This window comes from Saimiri boliviensis, chromosome 17 (genome assembly GCF_048565385.1).
Source record: "Saimiri boliviensis isolate mSaiBol1 chromosome 17, mSaiBol1.pri, whole genome shotgun sequence".
NCBI classification, from domain to species: domain Eukaryota; kingdom Metazoa; phylum Chordata; class Mammalia; order Primates; family Cebidae; genus Saimiri; species Saimiri boliviensis.
The window spans coordinates 50,784,424-50,805,026 of NC_133465.1; the positions used below are offsets into that span (position 1 = coordinate 50,784,424).

At 55.1% G+C, this 20,603-nt stretch overlaps 1 protein-coding gene across 8 annotated transcripts in view; it reads right to left on the reverse strand.

The window, feature by feature from the left end:
* Window positions 1–232: 232 nt before the first annotated feature.
* The window catches only part of ARHGAP27 (Rho GTPase activating protein 27), a 34,928-nt gene continuing 14,557 nt past the window's right edge, over window positions 233–20,603 (reverse strand). For 5 of the 8 annotated variants that reach the window (XM_039476976.2, XM_039476972.2, XM_039476973.2 and 2 more), the window contains 16 exons: window positions 9,958–10,362; window positions 9,436–9,618; window positions 9,173–9,253; window positions 9,017–9,100; window positions 8,842–8,907; window positions 8,605–8,672; window positions 8,194–8,284; window positions 7,301–7,405; window positions 2,830–2,928; window positions 1,918–2,029; window positions 1,678–1,791; window positions 1,501–1,599; window positions 1,227–1,304; window positions 1,003–1,137; window positions 764–869; window positions 233–650 (listed from right to left, as the gene is read on the reverse strand). In XM_039476976.2, coding sequence (XP_039332910.1) covers window positions 473–650; window positions 764–869; window positions 1,003–1,137; window positions 1,227–1,304; window positions 1,501–1,599; window positions 1,678–1,791; window positions 1,918–2,029; window positions 2,830–2,928; window positions 7,301–7,405; window positions 8,194–8,284; window positions 8,605–8,672; window positions 8,842–8,907; window positions 9,017–9,100; window positions 9,173–9,253; window positions 9,436–9,618; window positions 9,958–10,362 — 2,004 coding nt within the window. In that variant the 3' untranslated portion in view covers window positions 233–472. Of the gene's footprint in view, window positions 651–763; window positions 870–1,002; window positions 1,138–1,226; window positions 1,305–1,500; window positions 1,600–1,677; window positions 1,792–1,917; window positions 2,030–2,829; window positions 2,929–7,300; window positions 7,406–8,193; window positions 8,285–8,604; window positions 8,673–8,841; window positions 8,908–9,016; window positions 9,101–9,172; window positions 9,254–9,435; window positions 9,619–9,957; window positions 10,363–14,431; window positions 15,506–20,603 lie in introns of those variants that run through there. The other 3 variants (XM_010331444.3, XM_074388782.1, XM_074388781.1) reach the window with 3 other exon arrangements.

Sequence of the window (20,603 nt, forward strand, 5' to 3'; positions counted from 1 at the left end):
TCCTGTTTACACAGCGGGGAAGTGGTCACAGCTGCTCCATAACTGGCACAGTGCCGGCACAGGGCCAGGACCCACAGGGTCTCTGCGAAGGCCTCCACGAGGTGACCACCAGAAGCAGCCAGGAAGCCCCCCACCAAGCTCCTCCTCCCAGCACCCACCATTCCAGAAAACAAACTCTCGCCCCCACACACGCTATCGCACACGCACAGTAGGCGCGATGCCACAGAGAAAAAAACCTGATTAATCCCCAAACGGGGCGTGCGGGGCGGGGCCGGGGGTGGGGTGTAAATCACATTTTGCGAAGTGCCCACTAGGGGTCACCGTACCCTCAGAATCGAGGGTACAGAAGTCACATCTGCCTGCGGCTGTGCGCTGGCGGAGGGTCCCAGAGAGGAGGAGGCCCGGCTCACAGCCTCTGCCGCCCAGCTGGTGTGGCAGGACTGCGGCCGCCGCCCCAGTCCCAGGCCCGCCGTCAGTGCGGCGGGAAGATGTCGGAGCACTGCTGCAGGATGAGCTCCACCACCTGGTTCTGGAAGACCATGGTCATGGGCATGCTGGTCTCTTCCACCTCGGGCCGCAGCAGCGTGGGTCCGAACACAATGGCCACGCTCTGAACCGACATGCGGTTCTGCTCGCCGTGCTCGATCACCCTGCGGCGAGGGTGAGTGGGATCAGGGCTTGGAACTGCTGGGACACGCGGGGGATGAGGGGGTGCTCCAGCCTGGACCTGCCTCCCGCTTCCCGCGCAGCCCGCCCAGCTCACCTGCAGAGGTGCTGGAAGAGCAGCCGCAGCGTGTCGTGGTTGGGGGCGGGCAGCGAGCGCACCAGGTCGCGTACACAGCGGCTGCGCTGGGCCTGGTCCTGCAACTCTGGTTGAGCGAAGGGTCGGAGGGAGGGAGTCGGACGGGGAGATAGGGGGTGTCGGCCAGGCAAGGGGAGCCTGCCAAAGGGGTGGCCTGCCGCGCGCCTACCCCACCCGCCCCACCTGCCCCAGGTGCTCACTGATGGCCGCAATGAACTGGCGGAAGTGCGAGAAGGGGAAGAGGGGCTCGGGCAGCTCCCGAAAGAAGAGCTTCAGGGCACCGGTGATAACGTGGACGTCCTCCCAGCGCCCGTCGTCCAAGTCGAGGCGCTCATCTGTGGCAGAGGAAGGGAAAGGGGCCGAAGGAGGTCAGTACCCCTCGAGCCTTCAGGCACTGGGGCAGGGGAATGGGGACGGGCCTCACCGTGGTCCACTTTATAGCGCAGCTTCTGGATGGTGGCCAGGTTTCCACTGATGCGGTACAGCCCGTCGATGTCCAGACCTGGGGCAGAGGGAGGCGCTGACCCCAGGTTGGAGGGGTAGGGTGGGGATACGGGCCACTACTATGAATCCCACTCGGGACTTCCCATTCTTTCTCCCGGACCCGGTGTCCATCCAGGGGTCTCCAGCTTACGGTCCTCGCAGGAGGCGAGCAAGCACCCCAATGCCTGCCTCCCTCACCCCCGCAGCGCACGTACCGCGGGCCTCGACGGCGCGGATGCATTGCTGCACGAAGCGCGGCACTCGGCTCCTCTCACGCTCACACAGCGCGGCCAGCGCGCAGCCGAACACCTGGTCTAGGGCAGAGGCTCGTCAGCGCCCGCCCGGCCTGCGCCGCCCCGTCCCGGTCCCAGTTCCCCGCAGGCCTCGGGTACCTTTGATGTAGCCCTTCTCCCGCAGCGACTGCAGTGTGGGCCGCCTCTGGAGGAACTTGCGGAGCTTGTGCCGGACCTTGCTCAAGTCGCTCTCCAGACCCCCGGGGCCCAGGGCTACGGTGCGGTGCGGGAGAACAGGACTGAGTCAGGAGGCGCCGGGGTGGGCCGGGAAGGTCCCAGCAGTGGTCACCCCGGGAGAGGCCTCCTGGGAGCCCCCAGCCCATCCCGCCTTGCGCACACCTGCACTCGGCCGCACGTCTTCCTCCTTCTCCTGCCAGCTTCCCAGGCGCTCACTCGACCCGAAGTCCACGCTGCTGCTCTCGCTCTCCTCCTCAGGGGGCAACTCTGCGGACTGGATTCCCGCAGCCTCAGAGAGGGGGGCCTTGAGCCAGCTGCGGGTCCTTCCAGGATGGGGCAGGGACTCGAAATGCCCTCCCAAAAGGCGTGGCCTGGAGACCCTCAGAGAAAAGTCCTCTCCCCCAACCGGGTTAACTCCCCTCACCTCCACCAGTGAGCCTGAGAACACTCACTTCTTTTAGCTGCATGGAGCCCTTAAGGTGCAGAGACCTCATTTTCCTCAGCCCCTCTAACTAGGTCAGCATTCCTCAGTATGTGGCTCCCAGTTCTGACCCAGTACCTCCAGCTGTGGCCGGCCCACTGCCCATAACTGCACCAACATCACCTCTCTGGCTCCGGAGTCCTACCTCTATTAATACAGCCAAAACCGCACTCGGTGTTGGCTCATAGGGAATTAAGGGTCAAAAAGCCCCAGGTCATTTCCAGGTCAATAGTTGTGAGAGGGGCCCCGACCTATCCTCTACTTATGCAATTGGTATTTTGAACCTTAAAAAAGTGGTTGACAATTGAAATCAGTCCTTTAAAATTTTATCTGCTAGCTTCAGTCTGCCATTGGTTGGCTTGCAGAGTGTGTATTTGGCCTCCTGCCTCCTGTGAAATGGGAAATTCCTCTAGTGTGCACTTGCCCTCACCCGGGGAGTCTTCCTGTAGGGCTAAACCCAGGGCTGGATTCACAGACTTAGGAAGGCAGTTTCCTCAGCAGCCTACCTTGCCATCCCAGCCTAAGTGGGGGACTACATTTGCATAGTGGCCACCCTCTCCCCATCGCCCCTATCGGCCCCAGGCTCTGCTTACCAGCTCCTGGATGCCCTGGGCAATGGCCTTGTGCCAGGTGCTGATGATGGCCTCCGAGTCGTGCTGGATCAGGTACTCTGAGCCATCGCGGCTCCGCAGCTGGAGGGACACATGTCACTAGGTCATCTCTGGTACCCTGGGTCTGCCCTGGAGGTTGGCCCCATTTAGGGGTAGGTACAGAGATAGAGGAGACCTGTTTTTGCCCTCAGGCACTCAGAGCTTAATGGGGCAAGGGCCTCATCCCAGGCCAAGTTTTGGGTTTTCTGCATCACTTAAAGCAGTGGGTGACTGCATCTCTGTATTACAGATGAGCAAACAGGCTCAGCAAGTTTTAGCTGCTTCCTCATGGGCACACAGCTAGTGAGTGACGAGCACAGAGCTGAGCTCAATTGTCTGGTATACTTTCCCTCCCCCAGCCTGCCTCCCTGCAAGCCCCAGAACATGGCAGGCCTCATGCAGAGCACTGGCCTGCAAACTAGGTGAAAGAAACTTCCTATGTGAGGCCGGGTGCGGTGGCTCACGCCTGGAATCCCAGCACTTTGGGAGACTGAGGCAGGTAGATCACTTGAGGTCAGGAGTTTTAAACCAGCCTGGCCAACATGGTGAAACCCTGTCTCTACTAAAAAATGCAAAAATTAGCTGGGTTTGGTGGTGGGCGCCTGTAATCCCAGCTGCTTGGGAGGCTGAGGCAGGAGAAGTGCTTGAACCCGGGAGCGGAGATTGTGGTGAGCTGAGATCATGCCACTGCACCATTGCACTTCAGCCTGGGCAAGAGAGCAAGACTCCATCTCAAAAAAAAAAAAAAAAGAAAAGAAAAGAAAAGAAAAAAAAGAAACTTCCTATGTGAGACCCCTGTCTACTAGACACAACAGTGAATATAGGAGAGAGGATTTGAAAGCAGATCATGGCTGAATCCAGAGAAAGCAAGGTTTCCCCTTGTCCCTCCCCATACACACACTGAGGACCCAGAAGCATTGTCCCACCTCCTGCAGCCAGGAGTAACTACCACCTTCCACACTCCAGCCTGGGCAACACATCTGATAGCCCACTTCATCCTGAAGCATAAATTAAACAAAATGCCAGAGGGAAACTTGCCACTACAGGACTGATGCTCAGAGTCCTTTCTGAGTTGGATGACAGCTTAGATGGATCTCTCATCTGCCTCTGGCTCTGAGGACCCAGTGTTCCAGGTTAATGCGAATGTTTGGCTGCTGCAGCTCACACCAACCCTGGCCTTTCGGTTCAGCCAGAATTAGAGACAGCAGAAACTGTCTCAGAGCCCGGGGAACAACTTCTAGAATCAGCACGGACTGTCTTTGGCTGTCCTTTTAAACTTATTCTTGAAGACTATTTAAACTTCTTAAAAAAGAAAAAGAAAGAAAGAAAGAAAGAAAGAAAGAAAGAAAGAAAGAAAGAAAGAAAGAAAAGTGGCATATCCCAACCCCTAGCCTTTCCCTGCAAAGGCTAGAGAACCTTCAAGAGGCAGATAACACAGCCTCACTCTAATCAAAGCAGACAATTATCCCAGAGAATGGTTTGACAGCACTTCTGAAACAACAGCCATGATTGTTGGCAGCTCTCTCAAAACATAATCAGTTCATATTTGCAAGTTTCATGTAGAAAGCAAAGTGTCATTATGCAGCAATGTATTTCACAAAATATTCACCCCACAGCCAGCTGTAACAGCTCATCCCTGTACTCCTAGTGCTTTGGGAGGGTAAGGTGGGAGGAGTCCCTGAGGCCAGGAATTCAAGCCTGGGCAATATAGTGAGAACCTATCTCTAAAAAAAAGTTTTAAAAATTAGCCAGGCATGCTGGTGTGCACCTGTAGTTCCAGCTACTCAGGAGGCTGAAGCGGGAGCATCACTTGAGCCCAGGAATTGGAAGTTGCAATGAGCTACAATTAAGCCACTGCACTCCAGCCTGGGCAACACAGTCAGACCCTATCTGTAAGAACAAACAAAACATTTATCCTGTTGAATGCACAGGCAAATGCTAGCAGCTCTTGGGGTACTGTTGCTGAAGTTTTCTGTGACTTTGGGGTGATTAGGAAGACCTGCTGTGAAAATTTCCTGAACCCAACAAAGCCATCCATCAATTATATAAAATTTGGGGCTATCTCTTGAGGAAAACCCTGGAACTGCCTACAGGTCGCCCTGCACAGAGGGAGGATGGCCGGCAGCCAACCAGGAGGCAGGGGCTGGTGATTTCCACTCAGGCTTGCCCACCTTCCCACAGGCCTGAACAGCACCTGCCTTCCAGTCCTTGTCAGCAAAGACAACCCAGTAAGTCCTATTCTGAAACTTTCATCAAAAGCCCATCAGAGATGACCTTCATCGAGAACTGTTTGAAGGACATCCCTATCCCTCAAAGTCAGGGGAGAAACATGCCTAGCAAAGATGATGTCTCAGGCTGGGCATGGTGGCTTACACCTGTAATCTCAGCACTTTGGGAGGCCAAGGTGGGTAGATCATCTGAAGCCAGGAGTTTGAGACCAGCCTGGCCAACATGGTGAAAACCCATCTTTGCTAAATACAAAGAAATTAGCCAGGCATACTGGCAGGCACCTGTAGTCCCAGCTACTCAGGAGACTGAGGCAGGAGAATAGCTTGAACCCAGGAGACAGAGTTGTAGCAAGGTGAGATTGCACCACTGCACTCCAGCCTGGGTGACAGAGCGAGACTCCATCTCAAATAATAATAATTAAAGTGGTGTCTCTCCTCAATTTAACACCATGGCAGATACTGTTAGCTGATCACAGAACTCTACCCTGTCAAGCCGAGAGAAGGCTTCAGAATTCTTCTCAAGGAGGCTCCAGGCTGGGCACAGTGGCTCATGCCTGTAATCCCAACCCTTTGGGAGGCTGAGACTGGAGGATCACTTAAGGCCATGAGTTTGAGACCAGCCCAGGCAACACAGTCAGACTGCATCTCCATAAAAACTAAAATTAGCCAGATATGATGGAACACGCCTATAGTCCTAGCTTCTCAGAAGGAAGCCTTAGGTGGGAGGATCGGTTGAGCGCAGGGACTTGCAGCTTCAGTGAGCTATGACCGCACCGCTGCACTTCAGCCTGGGCAACAGAGCAAGACCCTGTCTCTTAAAACAAAACCAAAAAACAAAACCAAAAACAAAACCTCAGAAGACTCCAGACCTACTCATCAGAGTAGCTCATGAGATGAAACCAGTTTTCCAACTTTGCTTTGTAGAGATCCTGGTTCCAGAACTGAATGGAGCTTGGTGAACAATCAGGAAACTACACACTCAGGTTCCGTGCAGAACTGCTTTTTCTGGGCTCGGACACGAGATCATGCCGTTGGTCTTCATCATAATCAAGCTGCCTGAAGCAGCCCAGATCCTGAATTAAGCCTCCCTGGAGCTGTTTTGCAGAGTACCTGCCTCGTCCTTCTAGATCCCATGTTGAAGGAGCTAACGCAATAAATTTAAGAGTGAAGGGTTAGGAAAAAGCTTTGATTCCCTCAACATCTGGGTGGGATTTACTAGCTTTTCAATGACAAAGAGACATGCACCTGATAGGCCTTCTCTTTTCACCTTACCCAGCAGGAAAGTCGGAGCTAAGTTTTCTTTCACAACCACCTTAGCACCCGTACGTCGTCTGCCCCCCAATTCCGCTCCATCTTGAGCCTCATCTCTAACTTGTGTTTCATGGTCCTGGCTTCTCAGTGAATTTGCCAGTTCACCAGGGAATTTGCCAGTGTTTTTGTTGTGATCTGCCTCAAACCTTCTAGGGACTGAGGTCAGGATAAAAGCAGTTTAAAAACCAGACAACACGTGGATGGTGAAGGCTGTGGCACTGGAGAACCCTTTTGGGTCTTCTCTCCCTTCCTGTGGGGGTCGCCTGGGAGTCTTGCCCACTGCCCCAGTTTATTCTCTGGGGATGCAGTCCGGCTGGAAATGGGGTTGTGGCTCAGAGGCAGGGAAGGAGACCTAGGGAGAAAGAGGTTTCCCAACCAGGCCTGTCACAGTAAGCGGCCAGGGACAGGGAGCCTCCTGTCTCTCTCAGGCTGGGTTGAGGGCTGCCATTCCAGGCATGAGAATTTCCTCTCCCGGAGGCCTTACTCCTCATCACCCTCCAGGGCAAGGATTATTATTAACTCAGCTCCTGGAGAGGGAACTGCAGAATCTGTGATGCCAGAAACACAGGACAGGTCCCCTGGGGGGAGGGGGGCAGTGTTGGCCTTGAGCCCTGAGAATGGTAGCCCCGATTCTTCCCAGGTCCTCCTTCTTGGGGCTTGCCTATAGTAAGGGTCCCAGAGCACTGCCCACAACTGCACCAATGTCACCTCTCTAGCTCTGGATTCCTACCTCTACTAATACAGCCAAAAGCTGCACTCAGTGTTGGCTCACAGGGAATTAAGGGTCAAAAAGCTCCAGGTCATTTCCAGATGGTTATCAGAGGGCTGGCAGGCATCCCTAAGCCCCTTCCCTCCTCCCCACCCCCACCACTCACCTCGAGCACATTCTTCTTACTGGATTTGTCTTTGGGGGCCCAGGAGAGAGAGGCCCCCCTCAGCTCCACTGTGTACTCAGGGGTGGAAAACTTGGAAGGCTGCCTCTGTGGGAGGAGAAGGAAGGTCACAGGTAGCCCTTGGCTCAGATGTGTCTGCTGTGGCACTCTGGCTCTAGGAATAGGATGGGGTCACTGGCATGGCCAGGAAACAACTCTGGGGGAAAGAGCCCCAAGGGTTCCTGGACCCAGAGACCCTGATGCTTCTTAACTGCTGGCTGGCATGTCCACTGCTGCTCACCCTCCCAGGGAGGACAGGAAAAGAGCACAGCCTGCATCCCCACAAAGAGGTGTATCCGCCCCCAGCCTCCCTGCCCTCCAGGCTGGAGCTGGCCACCCTCAAGACTGTTCTCCATCTCCCAGGGGCTGAAACTGCTTGTGTTGGAATGAATCTGCCAGCATCACCCCTTCCCTGCCAAGGCCCAGCTCCTCTAACTCATGGACCACTCTCTCAGACCTGGTCATCTCCTAGCCAGATTAAATAGAGCAGAATAGGGGCTAGGCACAGTGGCTCATGCCTGTAATCCCAGCACTTTGGGAGGCCAACGTGGGTGGATCACCTGAGGTCAGGAGTCCAGGACCAGCCTGGCCAACATAGTGAAATCTTGTCTCTACTAAAAATACAAATACTAGCCAGGCATGGTGGCACATGCCTGTAGTCCCAGCTACTCGAGAAGCTGAGGCAGGAGAACTCAGGAGGCAGAGGTTGCAGTGAGCTGAGATCACACCACTGCACTCCAGCCTGGGTGACAGAGTGAGACTCTGTCTCAAAAAAAAAAAAAAAAGAGAGAGAGAGAGAAGACGTGATGGTCCCTGCCCTGGGGACCTGGCCTCACCAGGCCGCCTGCAGCTGAGGTCTTTGAGTCCTTGAAGAATGTCAGGACGCCACCCTCCAGCACCGTCCAGGAGGCGCTCCAGTGCTTCTTCCTAGGTGGGGGTGGGGAAGTGGGGGTGGCAGGACTTAGATTTGATCCTGAGCTGAGGGCCTCCTCTCACCCCAGGAACAAGCCAGAGCTTAGGAACACAGGCTGGGGCACCCCACTACAAGGGCTGGAATCCCGACTCTAACACCTAGCAGCCACGGGACCTCGAGCAAGTCGCTTTATCTTGCAGTGCCTCAGTGTCCACAGAGGACCACTCATGAAGTTGATGTGAGGATTAATAAGAGCCTGGCATACAGGAAGTACTCAGTGAACATCATCACCAGGGCCCACCCTGCCCCGGCCTGGATGTAGACAGGCTCTCACCGGAGCCGCTTTCCCTTGTCTGCCGTCTTGGTGCGATGGAGCACCCCTGCCTTGTCCAAGGTCTTGGTCTAAGAGAGAACGGGAAAGAGTGGGTAATTAAGGAGTGAGCTATGGGGAGCAGACGCTGGTGTCCTGCTCAGCTGTCGCTTTTTATGGTCTGGGCCTGTCTCCACTGAACCCTCCTCGTCAGCCCCAACACCTGGCTGGGGGGTGGGGGGCGGGGGCGGTGATGCCTACCCTCACAGCAGCTGTGGCAGGAGATATTTCCTCCCAGTTCCCAACCTCATCCAACTCTGCTGGGACCTATGGGGGAGACAGATATATTCCACCCAGTTCCTCCTCCCAGGACCTCCAGAAGCCCCCAACTGCTTCTGTGGTGGTCCTGCCAGAACCTGAATGCCTCCTCCCCTACCTTCTCCTCTGGAGGGCTGCCCTGGGCTGGGATGTCACTGTCCTGGCTGGATTTATGGATGCTTCGAGGGGCAGGGACAGGGACCTGGGGAGAAAGACACAATCATATGTGATCCCTTTCTCTCTCCCCAGCACCCCCCTTTCCCCAGGTTGTTACCTGGGGCAGCTCCCATCGAACGGAGGAGTCCTCTGGGTTGTAGAAGTATGGCTTCCCATGGGGGTCCTCCAGCCTCACCCACTGTGGGGAGAGGAACTGTCAGGGCTCCCAGCCTGGCTCATGAAAGGGAAGGGAAAGGTTCCCTCTAACCAGGTTCCAAGACAGCACCAGGGAATCTGGAGGGGGAGGTGCAGGCGACTGCACTTGGCTGGTTTGCGCTGCAGTTTAGAGCACTAAGGCGAGCTATTAGTGAGGACTCCTACCTGCTCCTGGGTGAAGTGGTTGGTGTAGACCGTCTGCTTGTCCTGGCTGACGTGACATGACCAGCCGGGAGGTGTGGACAAGGGAGAAGTGGGGCCGGGCTCACTGAAGGAGCCCACGGGAGAATAGTCCTCCTCAGGGTAACTGGTCAGCGACTCGGGGTAGTCAGTCTCGGGGGTGGGGGGCTGCGAGGAGCAGAAGATGGAGTCAGAGGCTCTGAGTGCTAATACTGCCTGCTGGCCCTGCCCTTTTGGACCAGACACACCCGCTTGCCCGCTGGTCTCCGAGGCTGTGGGAGCAGGAGGCGGGGTCGGAGGCAGAGGTAGCCCCGCCCACCCAGGCCTCGCCCCTTATTCGCTCGTCCCTGGGTCTGTGGGAGCAAGAGACGAGGTCACAGGTATTCAGAAGGAGCCCCGCCCACCAAGTCCCGCCCCTCACCGGTGTGTCCCGGGGCCTCTGGGAGCAGGAGGCGGGGTCAGAGGCGTTCAGAGGATAGCCCCGCCCACTCCAGCCCCGCCCCTCACCCGTGGGTTCCTAGGGCTGCCAGGACTCAGGCCCGGCTGCATCTCCAGCTCCTCCGGCTCGTCTTCGGCCTCGTCTTCCCAGGCCGTCTCGCCCGTCAGCGGGTTGTAGAAGAACACCCTGCGGCTCTCCTCGTCCCAGTATTGGCCCCACTCGGTCTCGAAGCTCACGTGGCTGCCCACTGAGGCAGGGGAGGTGGCTGGGCTGGCAGCGCCCTCGGCAGCCTCAAAGGGCGACTCCCAGGTGGTAACGCCTGTGTCCGGGTTGTAGTAGTAGAGGCGCCCGGTGCCCGCGTCCGTGTGCGTCTCCCACACCGGGCTGGGAAGAGGGACCGCTGAGGCGCCCGGCGAAGTGGCCCCGGGATGCCTTTCTATGTTCGCGTACACGGGCTCCGGGGGGTCGTCCACCTGCGGGAGGAGAAAGCCTTTGTGTTTTCAGAAGCCTTCCAAAATGCTAACAGAGGTCCCATCTGGGCAGTGCGATTATAGGGGTTTATTTGTTTTTGTTTTGTTTTGTTTTGTTTAAGCTTTCCTGCAGCCTCAAAATTTTGCACAATAAAGCCTTTTAAAAATCAGAAGTTCCAAAAGAAAAAATAAAGACGTAAAGAAAAAAATCAGAAGTTCTGCTGACTATGACACCATCACTAGGCTGTAAACTCCTTGAAAGGGGAAGTACCTGTTCAAAGTGGCCTCTCACTGAGCGTTAGCCCTTTGGGTGACCTTCAGAAAGTCACACTACTTCTCTGCCTCAGTTTCCTGGGTGTGAAATGTCTGCTCTGCCCATTTCAGAAACTGTAGTGAAGAGTGAATGAGGAAGTGTTATTGAAAGTGCTTTGTAATGTATTTAGTGCCCCAGATGGGTGTGTCAATTCCATTAATTAGATTTATCAACAATAATAAAACATCGATAACCCAGTTCTCACAGAGGCAAGTCAGAGGTTGGGTAGGAACTGAGAAGTTGCCTGGGGCGTGCCCATTTGTGGTGCCCATTCAACGGCATGCTGCATTCTTAAAGCCCCACTGAGAGCTCCTACCCCACCTCCCTGCCAGCCCAGAAAGCTCTGGGATTGGAATCAGTACCATGCCTGAGTTTGGGAACTGAACTTTCCAAGGTGACGTTTGCAGGTATCAGATTCAATTCCAGACAAGAGAGGGAGAGAGGACGGCCAGATGGGCTGGAGAACGGAGGGGCAAAGAGATGTGAATAGTTTCCCCCCACCCCAAAGGAGAGTGAGGGCAGCTGGGGGTTCAATCACATAGAAAATAAACCTGGCCATGCTTAAGTCTCCCAGAACAGAGGCTCTCCTGATTCACACCTCAGAACTTCCTGCTAGTTGCAGGGCAAAGTCTAAGTAAGCCCTTAACCAGACACAAGAGACAGTCCCTCACCGGCCCACACTTCCACTATTATTTCCTGCCACTCCTTGCCCTTTGCCTCGAACTTTAAGCTCCAGTAGCACCACTGTGTACTCGGGGGTGATCCCCACCCTCCCTGCTGCATTTCCTCCAGGCGGAGGCTCATCTGCGGCCTACCCAGGCCTGCCTCCACCCCTTTTTTGCCTGGTCAACTCTGATTCCTTCTTCAGGACTCAGTTCAGGTGCCAGGTTCCAGCCTTTTCCCAAGATTCCCCTTGTCCCTGTACCTCCACATTCAGCCTAGCACCTGCAGCCCTGCAGAGGGACAGATGACTACATTCTTAGACCCCAGGCAGCAGCATGGCATTCGGAGATTACTACTATTTTCTAAGCATACACAACGCTTCAAGGGGAAAGCGGATTTCCAAATTTTAATATGTTTTTTTTGGAAACCTTCCAGAATGCTACCGAAGGTCCTCTCTGAGCACTGTGATTATAGGGGTTTATTTGTTTTTGTTTTGTTTTCTTTGAAGTTTTCTGCAGCCTCAACATTTTCTACTACAAAACTCTTTTAAAAATCACAGAAGTTCCTCTGCTGACTGTGACACCGTCACTAAGCTGTAAACTCCTCGAAAGAGGAAGCACCTGTTCAAGGTGGCCTCTCCCTGAGCCTTAGTCAGATGCCTGAACAAACAAAACAAAAAAACATTCATTTTTCATCAAACTGATGCTAAAAAAGCAAAGCAAACCAAACCAACAAAAAGAAGGAAAGAAGAACATTCATGCACCCAACATGGATTCATCACCTGCTCTGTGCCAGGCATGGTTGGAGGCACAGGGAATACGGCAGTGAACAAAGGGACACTAAAATCCCTCCCCCACTGGGCTGGTGCTCAAGTGCACCTGTGTGTCAATGTCGGGGGTGACAACATGGACAGCACGTCATGGTCACTGCTAAGCAAGAAATGAAAACACTGTGAAAGAAGAGAATGGTACAGTTTTAGACAGGGTGAGGATCCCCAGGTGCCCGGGGGGCTGGGAGAGCTGGGGATGGCAGTCCATCAGTTCTTTGCTGCTCTCCACTTCCTCCAGGCTCCTGTGTGGCTGAGAGGGGACCCTCCACCCTTATCCTTTCATAGAGGGCACCGCAGCCCTCATGTGGCAACCTGTAGTCCAAGCACAACAGGCTTCTCACTAGCCCTCAACACAAAAGGCATCCTCCCACCTCCATGCCTTTGCTCCAGCCGTTCCGTCAGCCTGGAATTCCCTCCTCTGGTTCTCTGCCTACCCAAACCCTGCTCTCCCGTGGTACTCAGCTGAGAAGCCTCTCCAGGGAGAGGTCAAACCTGCTGGCTCTCTGCTCACTGCTCTGTTAGGGCCCAATGGCGTTCTGCCATGGTGGGCAGCCAGTTGTCCAGCCATCTGCCCACCTTCTGTGCCCCTAAAGGCAGGATTTTCTTGAGAGCAAGACTAGGGATAATGTAGCTGATTCCATTTGCCCCCCAGCAGCTGGGCCAACACCCTGAAGCACACAGCAGGTCTGCTACATTTACTGCTTGAGTACACAAGTCTAACCCATGCCAAACTTCAGCAACAAACACGCCTGACGCTACAGGAGAGCCTGGAATGAGCTTGAACTTTCTGAAGAGGAGGGTTGAAACCAGGAGATTCCTGGGGAGGGCCGGATGGAAGCAGCAGCAAGAGGAAGGCAGAGGAACTGGACACACCTCCCATCCTCCTAGCTGAACCCACTGGGGCAGGGGTTGAAAGGCCCCACCAGGGGTGGAAGAGCGGATGAAGGAGCAGGAATTCCTCCTTGGAGCAGGAATTTCTACTTGGCAGGCTGGGGGCCATGGCTCTGAGTCCATAAGGAGTCCCAGGCCAGTGAGGCTGAGGGGGTCCTCACACAAAGGAATATCCCCTGCAGTGGGGCCGGGCGCGGTGGCTCACGCCTGTAATCCCAGCACTTTGGGAGGCCGAGGTGGGTAGATCACAAAGTCAAGAGATCGAGAGCATCCTGGTCAACATAGTGAAACCCCGTCTCTACTAAAAATACAAAAAATTAGCTGGGCATGGTGGCTCGTGCCTGTAATCCCAGCTACTCAGGAGGCTGAGGCAGGAGAATTGCCTGAACCCGGGAGGCGGAGGTTGCGGTGAGCCGAGATCGCGCCATTGCACTCCAGCCTGGGTAACAAGAGCGAAACTCCGTCCCAAAAAAAAAAAAAAAGAAAAAGAAAAAGAAAAAGAAAAAAAAGAAATATCCCCAGCAGGGACAGAGGAGATTTGGGAGGGAGAAGTTTAGGTCCCCAGCATGACAGAGCTGTCACAAGGAAGAGAAGACGTGGCATCACGCTTCAGGGGCAGAGCAGTGCTCCTCTGAAGGAAGCATTCTGGGGACTGGGGCTCCCAGAACACAGGCTGCCTCTGGAAGTAGAGGGGCCCTCACTGGAGGTGACTGAGCAGAGTCCACTCCTGGTTAGGGAAGTGACAGCGCTGTGGTGGGCGTCGAACGGCAGCGTCCTTCAGGTCCCTTCCAACTCTAGAACTCTCCACAGAGCCCCGCATTGCTGACCTAGAGATGCACTCCTCTCCCGGCGGAGCCTCAGCTGGGTTCTCACCAGCTCCTGGGGCAGGTGTGGTCACGCCCTCCACATCCTCTGGCCTTCAAGGACTTACAGCAGCGCCTGCCACCCCTACCCTCCTCCTTGCTCCTGCTCATGGGGGCCCAGACAAGACCCAGAGGCAGCTCATACGCAGGGGCCTGATTATGGGACCAGCGGCTCTTGAGTCACATCTTAGAGACGAGAAGTGGCCTTCCCACCGCAGGCCAGAGGAGGAGCCAAGAGGCCCCCGCTGTCAGGCCCCAGCCGCCCAGCACCCTGGCACTTCCTTGCAGAGGTTCACCCCTTGTCTCCAATTCCCTCCCTGTCCACAAGCAGGTGGCAGCCCTGCCGCTGTTGTCACTTCTTGGATGGGCAGGGCCTCTGAGAAGGAAAGAGAAAAGGAAGGATGAACCCCAACTTCCAAGAGGCTCACTGCTCTGAGCCCCAGCTCACCCAGCTCCTAATAGGGCTTGGGGTGGAGGCTCACCCGGCACCCCTTGACCCCCAGCATCCCCTACCTGTGCCGGCAAGGCTCGACTCTGCCTCCTGGTCACTTTGGCGATCATGTCCACCATCCTGGCCCCCTGAGCCTTTGGGACAGAGCCCTGGGAAGGTTTTGGGGGTGGAGCCCAGGGGCACTACCCCAGTGCTGGCACAGGGCAAGAGGGAAACAAGAAGTTGCCTCGAGATGGCGGGAGGCTGAGACTCCAGCTCATTTCCTGTCAGGGCAGAGGAAGTGCTGCCTGAGTCGGGCGGGTGGGGTGGAGGGGCCTCAGGTTGAGGGTATTTTTATGCTTCTAGAAACACCGCTGGCTGCCCCATTCAGTGCTCTAAAGACCTGTGAGTTGCATCCCAGGCCCAGAGACAGCCATGGCGTGGGCTGCACAGGGGAAGATCACCCCCGAGACGCAGCCGTAATGCAGGATGCACAGAGAGAATCATGGCTGGGCCTGTCAGGGACAGGCGTGCCGGACAGACAGGGCGGGCAGAGGGGGCCCGGCTGGCCTGGAGTAGCTCCTGGGGCGGAAACAGGACAATGAGTGGTAGTCTACTCCCTCCAGGCCCAGGGAGGACGTGATGGGAAAGAGGAAGCTAGTGGGGGGGGGAGGGGAAGGGTTCCCAAAGAGGAAGGGGTCTGGGCCGCTGTGATATCAGCCGGCGTCTGGGCTGTGCCAGCCTCAAGAAGGACAGGAAGGATCCTGACCACTTCACGATCTGGCCGCCTGACCACCTGGGTCTGTCTCCTCCAGATTTGGTCACCAAGATGCATGTGCCCTCCCGTGCCTGCGTGTCCACATATGTGTACAAGTGTGCCGGTGCCTGTCCCCTGGTCTCCAAGGACACAGAGAAGAGGGCCAGGCACCAGCTTTTTCCAGAAGGAAGGTTAGATCTTCTTCCTGGCCTCTCTTCCCTTCACCCCCTCATGTGGGGGGTGTCAGACGCCAACCACGCACATCGTACGCAGCCCTGAGTGAGAAGCTCCAGCGCCTCCTCTGAGCCCAAGGGCCCATCTCATCTTCTCTCCTCCCTTAGAATTGCTTCATCCCCAGGCTTAAGAACCAGACAACACCAAGCCCACCAGCCCACCCCTGCCGAAGGCCACCTCCCTTCCAGGTCAGGCTCTGACTCCCCCTCTCCCACCCTATGCCCATTCTTCCTCCTCCAGCCCCCACCCCGGCTCTCTTTTCTCTGCTGCCATGTCCCTCAGCCCCTCCTCTCCTGTACCTACTGTGGGCTGGGGACAATGACCCCAAGCAGAGGCAGGCACGGTGTGAATGTGGGGCACGAGACACTTGGAGAGATCACACTGGGAGCAAGACTGGGCCCCATGCCCTGCTCTGCTCACTGAGCTCTCCTACCACTGCCCCATCCCCTGGGCCTGACTCAGAAGCCCAGACCCCAGGGGTGGGCTAATCCCCTCCTCCCTGCCAGGGTGGAGTGCAGCGGGAATCACAGAAGCCTGGAGGCTGCATGCTCATCACACACCTGACCCATTTCACTGTCCCCACCCTGAGGCAGGGATGCGAACACACACACACACACACACACACACACCCCACACACATGCAGGTGCCTATGACAGGTCACCAAGGGATATGCAACCAGGCCCCAGAGACAGGAAGAGCCTGTAAATTCCAGGGAGGCCAGAAACTCTGAGCCACCAGGGAGAAGCTGGGTGGGGAGCAGAGAGAGGAGGACAGGTGTGGAATCCAGGTCCTCAGCACTGCCCTGAAGGTAGAACGGGAGGGTGGGCAGGGACTCCCTGTGGGAGGGGCCAGGAGTGTCAGTGTCAGGGCTGGGACTGCAGAACTCGCAGCCAGCAGCTCGCCTGGCGTCTCACCTGCCTACCCAGTAGGAAGCTGGGCCCCCATGATGGGGATCCCAGGAGGATCCCACCCCAAACTATAGGGACTGAGGAAACCCACACAGTTCCTGCCTGTTCTTGGTTGGCTCTCAGGCCCTGTCTGGGCCTCCCTTCCCCCAGCAAGAGGAGGTGATGACCACAGTGGCTCCCCTGTGGGGTCTACCTCCCTCCACCACACCCTCACGCCTCTGAGAGGCACAGGGAGAGGGTCAGGAGAGGTTCTAGAACAAACCAGCTGCACAGCACCCATCCTCTCCCCGCCTGACCTCGCTCTTCCCTCCCAAACCCTCATAGGAAGTGCTGGGGCAGGGGCAGGTGCACTAGGAAGACCCAGTCCTCTGGGGCCAGAGGCAAAGTAAACACCTCCAAAGTAGAACTTAGCTCAGGAACTGGCTCGGGGGCTGGCAAGGGGACATGGTGTCCTTTGTTGACTCAGTGAGTCTGCTCTGTGCCCCCCAGGCCAGGTGGAGGGAGAGCCGGAAGGAGTGGTGATCTTCGCCTCACGGAGCTCAACCGCATGGTCTCCAGGACAGACACTGGGTCTCCCTTTACCCATCCTGGCCCGGCCCAGAGTTACACGTCCAGGTGCAGGATCAAGGGAGCTGGGGGTGACCCGCAGGGTCCTGGACCTCAGGCCTCAGTAGCTTTTGGGGAACTGTGTGTAGCTCAGCCCTCTGAGATTCTGATGGAAGTGGTTTGGGCTGGGGCCTGGGCAAAGCGTTTAATTTTAAGACTCCTCAGGTGATTTGACGGTGAGGTGCTATGGCTCAGTATAATCTTTCCTTTTTTTTTTTTGATATGGAGTCTCACTCTGTCACCCAGACTGGAGTGCAGTGGCTCCAGCTCAACTCACTGCAATCTCCGCCTCCCAGGTTCAAGTGATTCTCCTGCCTCAGCCTCCTGAGTAGCTGGGATTACAGGTGTCTACCACCATGCCCAACTAATTTTTGTATTTTTAGTAGAGATGAGTATTTTTGTATTTTTCATCATGTTGGCCAGGCTGGTCTGGAACTTCTGACCTCAAGCAATCTGCCCACCTCGGTCTCCTAAAGTGCTGGGATTAGAGGCGTGAGCAGCCTGGCTGGCTCAATGTCATCTTATTGCATGAATATGGGGTGAGATTCCAAACCTAACGGTTTCAGGTGAGACTCTTTTCTTGGGCATGGGCAGAAGCTTCCGTTGATTCAAAGGGAAAAAGAGTAGAGCCGGAGTCCAGAACTTGAGCACTTGTCTAGATTCTACTTCAACTTCTCGCTGAGCAGCCGCTTGAATTTCTGGGCCTCAGTTTCTTCATCTGTAGAACGGCGCTGTCAACCCTGCCCCATCACAGGGCTGGCTCTGTGAAAGAGCTGAGCTGACCATGGGGAAAGCAGGCCTGCACTTCTGCTTTCCTGACTTTGGGTTTTGATTGAGTGCCCTCGGCTCTGAACTCAGTCCCCAAACTCTGGGTGATCTCATGGGGCTGCCTGCCTGGCCTGCTCCTCCAGGGCGGGGTGGAAGCTGGGGTGGGGCCTCCTCAGGGCTCACACGGCCTGTGCTCTAAGTAAGGCTGGCAGAGACCTAGCAGGGCCGCTGGCACCAGGAGGTATCAGAAATGGTTCATGAGGTGCCGGGTGTGGTGGCTCACGCCTGGAATCCCAGCACTGCAGAAGGCTGAGGCAGGCGGATCACCTGAGTTCAGGAGTTTGAGACCAGCCTGGCCAACATGGAGAAACCCTGTCTCTACTATAAATACAAAAATTAGCTGGGCGTGGTGGTGTCTGCCTGTAATCTCAGGTACTTGGGAGGCTGAGGCAGGAGAATCACTGGAAGCTGGGAGGTGGAGGTTGCAGTGAGCCAAGGTTCAAGCCATTGCACTCCAATCTGGATGACAGAACAAGACTCCATCAAGAAAAGAAAGAGAGAGAGAGAGAGAAAGGAAGGAAGGAAGGAAGGAAGGGAGGAAGGAAGGGAGGGAAAATGAGACCAAGGAGTGGTCACCTTCTGCCCACCCCGTCAAACATATCTGTGTTTGCATCCACCATTCCTTCGCCCTCCCCCAGTGGAAGGCACAGGGGCCTGCCGGCCAGGCCAACCTCCCTAGCCCAGGCCTGAAGGACCCACATAGCCCCCCACTTGCTCAGAAGTGGTCTCACCTCAAATCTCCAACCCTTCCCTTCTGACTACCTTTGTCCCTTTCTCATTTCAACAAACTCAAGCCCTCTGCATCGTTGTTTTTTTTTTTTTTTTTTAAAGACAGGGTCTTGCTCTGTGGCCCAGGCTGGAGGGCACTGGTACAATCACGGTTCACTGCAGCTTTGACTTCTTGGGCTCAAGCAATCCTTCTGCCTCAGCCTCCCAAGTAGCTGGCACTATAGGCCCACACCACCATGCCCGGATAATTTCTTATTTTATTTTATTTTTTTAGAGACAGGGTCTCACTATGTTGTCCAGGGTGGTGTTGAACTCCTGGGCTCAAAAAATCCTCCCACCTCAGCCTCCCAAAGTGCTGGGATTACAGGCATGAGCCACCACACCTGGCCAACATTTTCTTTTTAACATGGAGAAATCAGCTGGGTGCAGTGGCTCACACCTGTAATCCCAGCACTTTGGGAGGCTGAGGCAGATGGATCGCTTGAGATCAGTAGCTCGAGACCAGCCTGTGCAACATGGTAAAACCCCATTCTACTAAAATTACAAAAAAAAATAATAATAATAAATTAGCTGGATGTGGTGGTGGGCACCTGTAGTCCCAGCCGTTTGGGAGGCTGAGGCAGGAGAACTGCTTGAACCCCAGAGGCGAAGGCTGCAGTCAGCAAGATCACACCATTGTTCTCCAGCCTGGGCGACACAGAGAGACTGTCTCATAAAAAAAAAAAAAAAAAAAAAAAAGTTTGTTCCCAGGACCCAGCTCTGCATTCCCTTTTTACAACTGATTTCTTTTTCTCTTCCTCCTTTTCGAGCCAACTTCTCTGTCCCCTCACTTAGCCAACCAGCCCACTGCTCAGAGGCCTTCCACCACTTCCTTGATGACAGATCTGGTCCTCCCTGGCCTGACTTCTCTCCAGTGTTTGCTCGTTAAAATCCTCTCCTTCTTGGGCGTCCTCGGGCCAGGCCTCCTGGTTTTCCTTCTCTTTCTCTGCTACTGCTCAGCAGTCGGGCCCCAGGCTCCACCTCCTCTGCCACAGCCTCAAGATGGGCATTTCACCTGGCTTCCCACTCCACCTCGCTGGGAGAGCCCTGCTGGCTGTAGATCAACACTCACAGCACGGTCTCCAGGCTCATGTCCCCCTGCCATCGGGATGTCCTTTGTACATGTCGAAAGCTGTGTGTCCCAAATCAAATCTGTCCCCTCCCTCCTCCTTCCCCATCTCAGCACCTGAGTGACGTCTACCTCTGTCACTCAAGGCAGAACCATTCTTGCCTCCTGCTTGCACTGCCTCATCTGTCGCTGAGCCCCGTTGATCCGACCAGCCCAAGCCTTGCAGACCTGCCTACCAGGGTTAGAGGAACACGGAAATGGCTGCGAGGAAGCAAACAGACACCTGGCAGGCAGGGCAACAAGTCAGGGTCGAGGCTGAAGTAAAGGGCGGGGCTCTTCAAGGGAGATTTAAGAGACAGCTGGATGTAAGCTGTGGCCTTGGAGGGGCTCCTGAACCAAACGAACCAGCTGCGAGAGAGATGTTTAGGATAAGGTGGACATCCGATGATGGCTTAGGTCATAGATTACATTAAGGAATTATGGTTATTTTTGCCAGGTATAACCATGGTAGAGTGTTTATGGAGAAAGACATTACTTTTCAGACATGCATGCTGAAGTTTCAGGGGTGAATATGATGCCTAGAATTTATAATTTATCAGCAATAAATAAATAAAAACAAACATGGCAAGTATTGTTTTTTCTCTTGTCTTCTTCCTTTTTTAAAACTAGTAGAGCAGCTGGAAGGGAGCACATATTGTTAAATATAGGCAACAGGTAATTGTATTATTTAAAAAATATTCTTTCTGGCTGGGCACAGTGGCTTATGCCTGTAATCCCAGCACTTAGGGAGGCTGAGGCGGGAGGATCACCTGAGGTCAGGCATTGGAGACCAGCCTGGCCAACATGGCGGAAGCCCTCCTCTACTAAAAATACAAAAATTAGTGGGGCATGGTGGTCTATGCCTGTAATCCCAGCTACTCGGGAGGCTGAAGCAGGAGAATCACTTGAACCTGGGAGGCGAAAGTTGCAGTAAGATGAGATCATGCCATTGCACTCCAGCCTGGGTGACAGAGCAAGACTTGGTCTCAAAAAAAAAATTCTTTTTGGCTGAGCATGTTGGCTCACACCTGTAATCTCAGCAGAG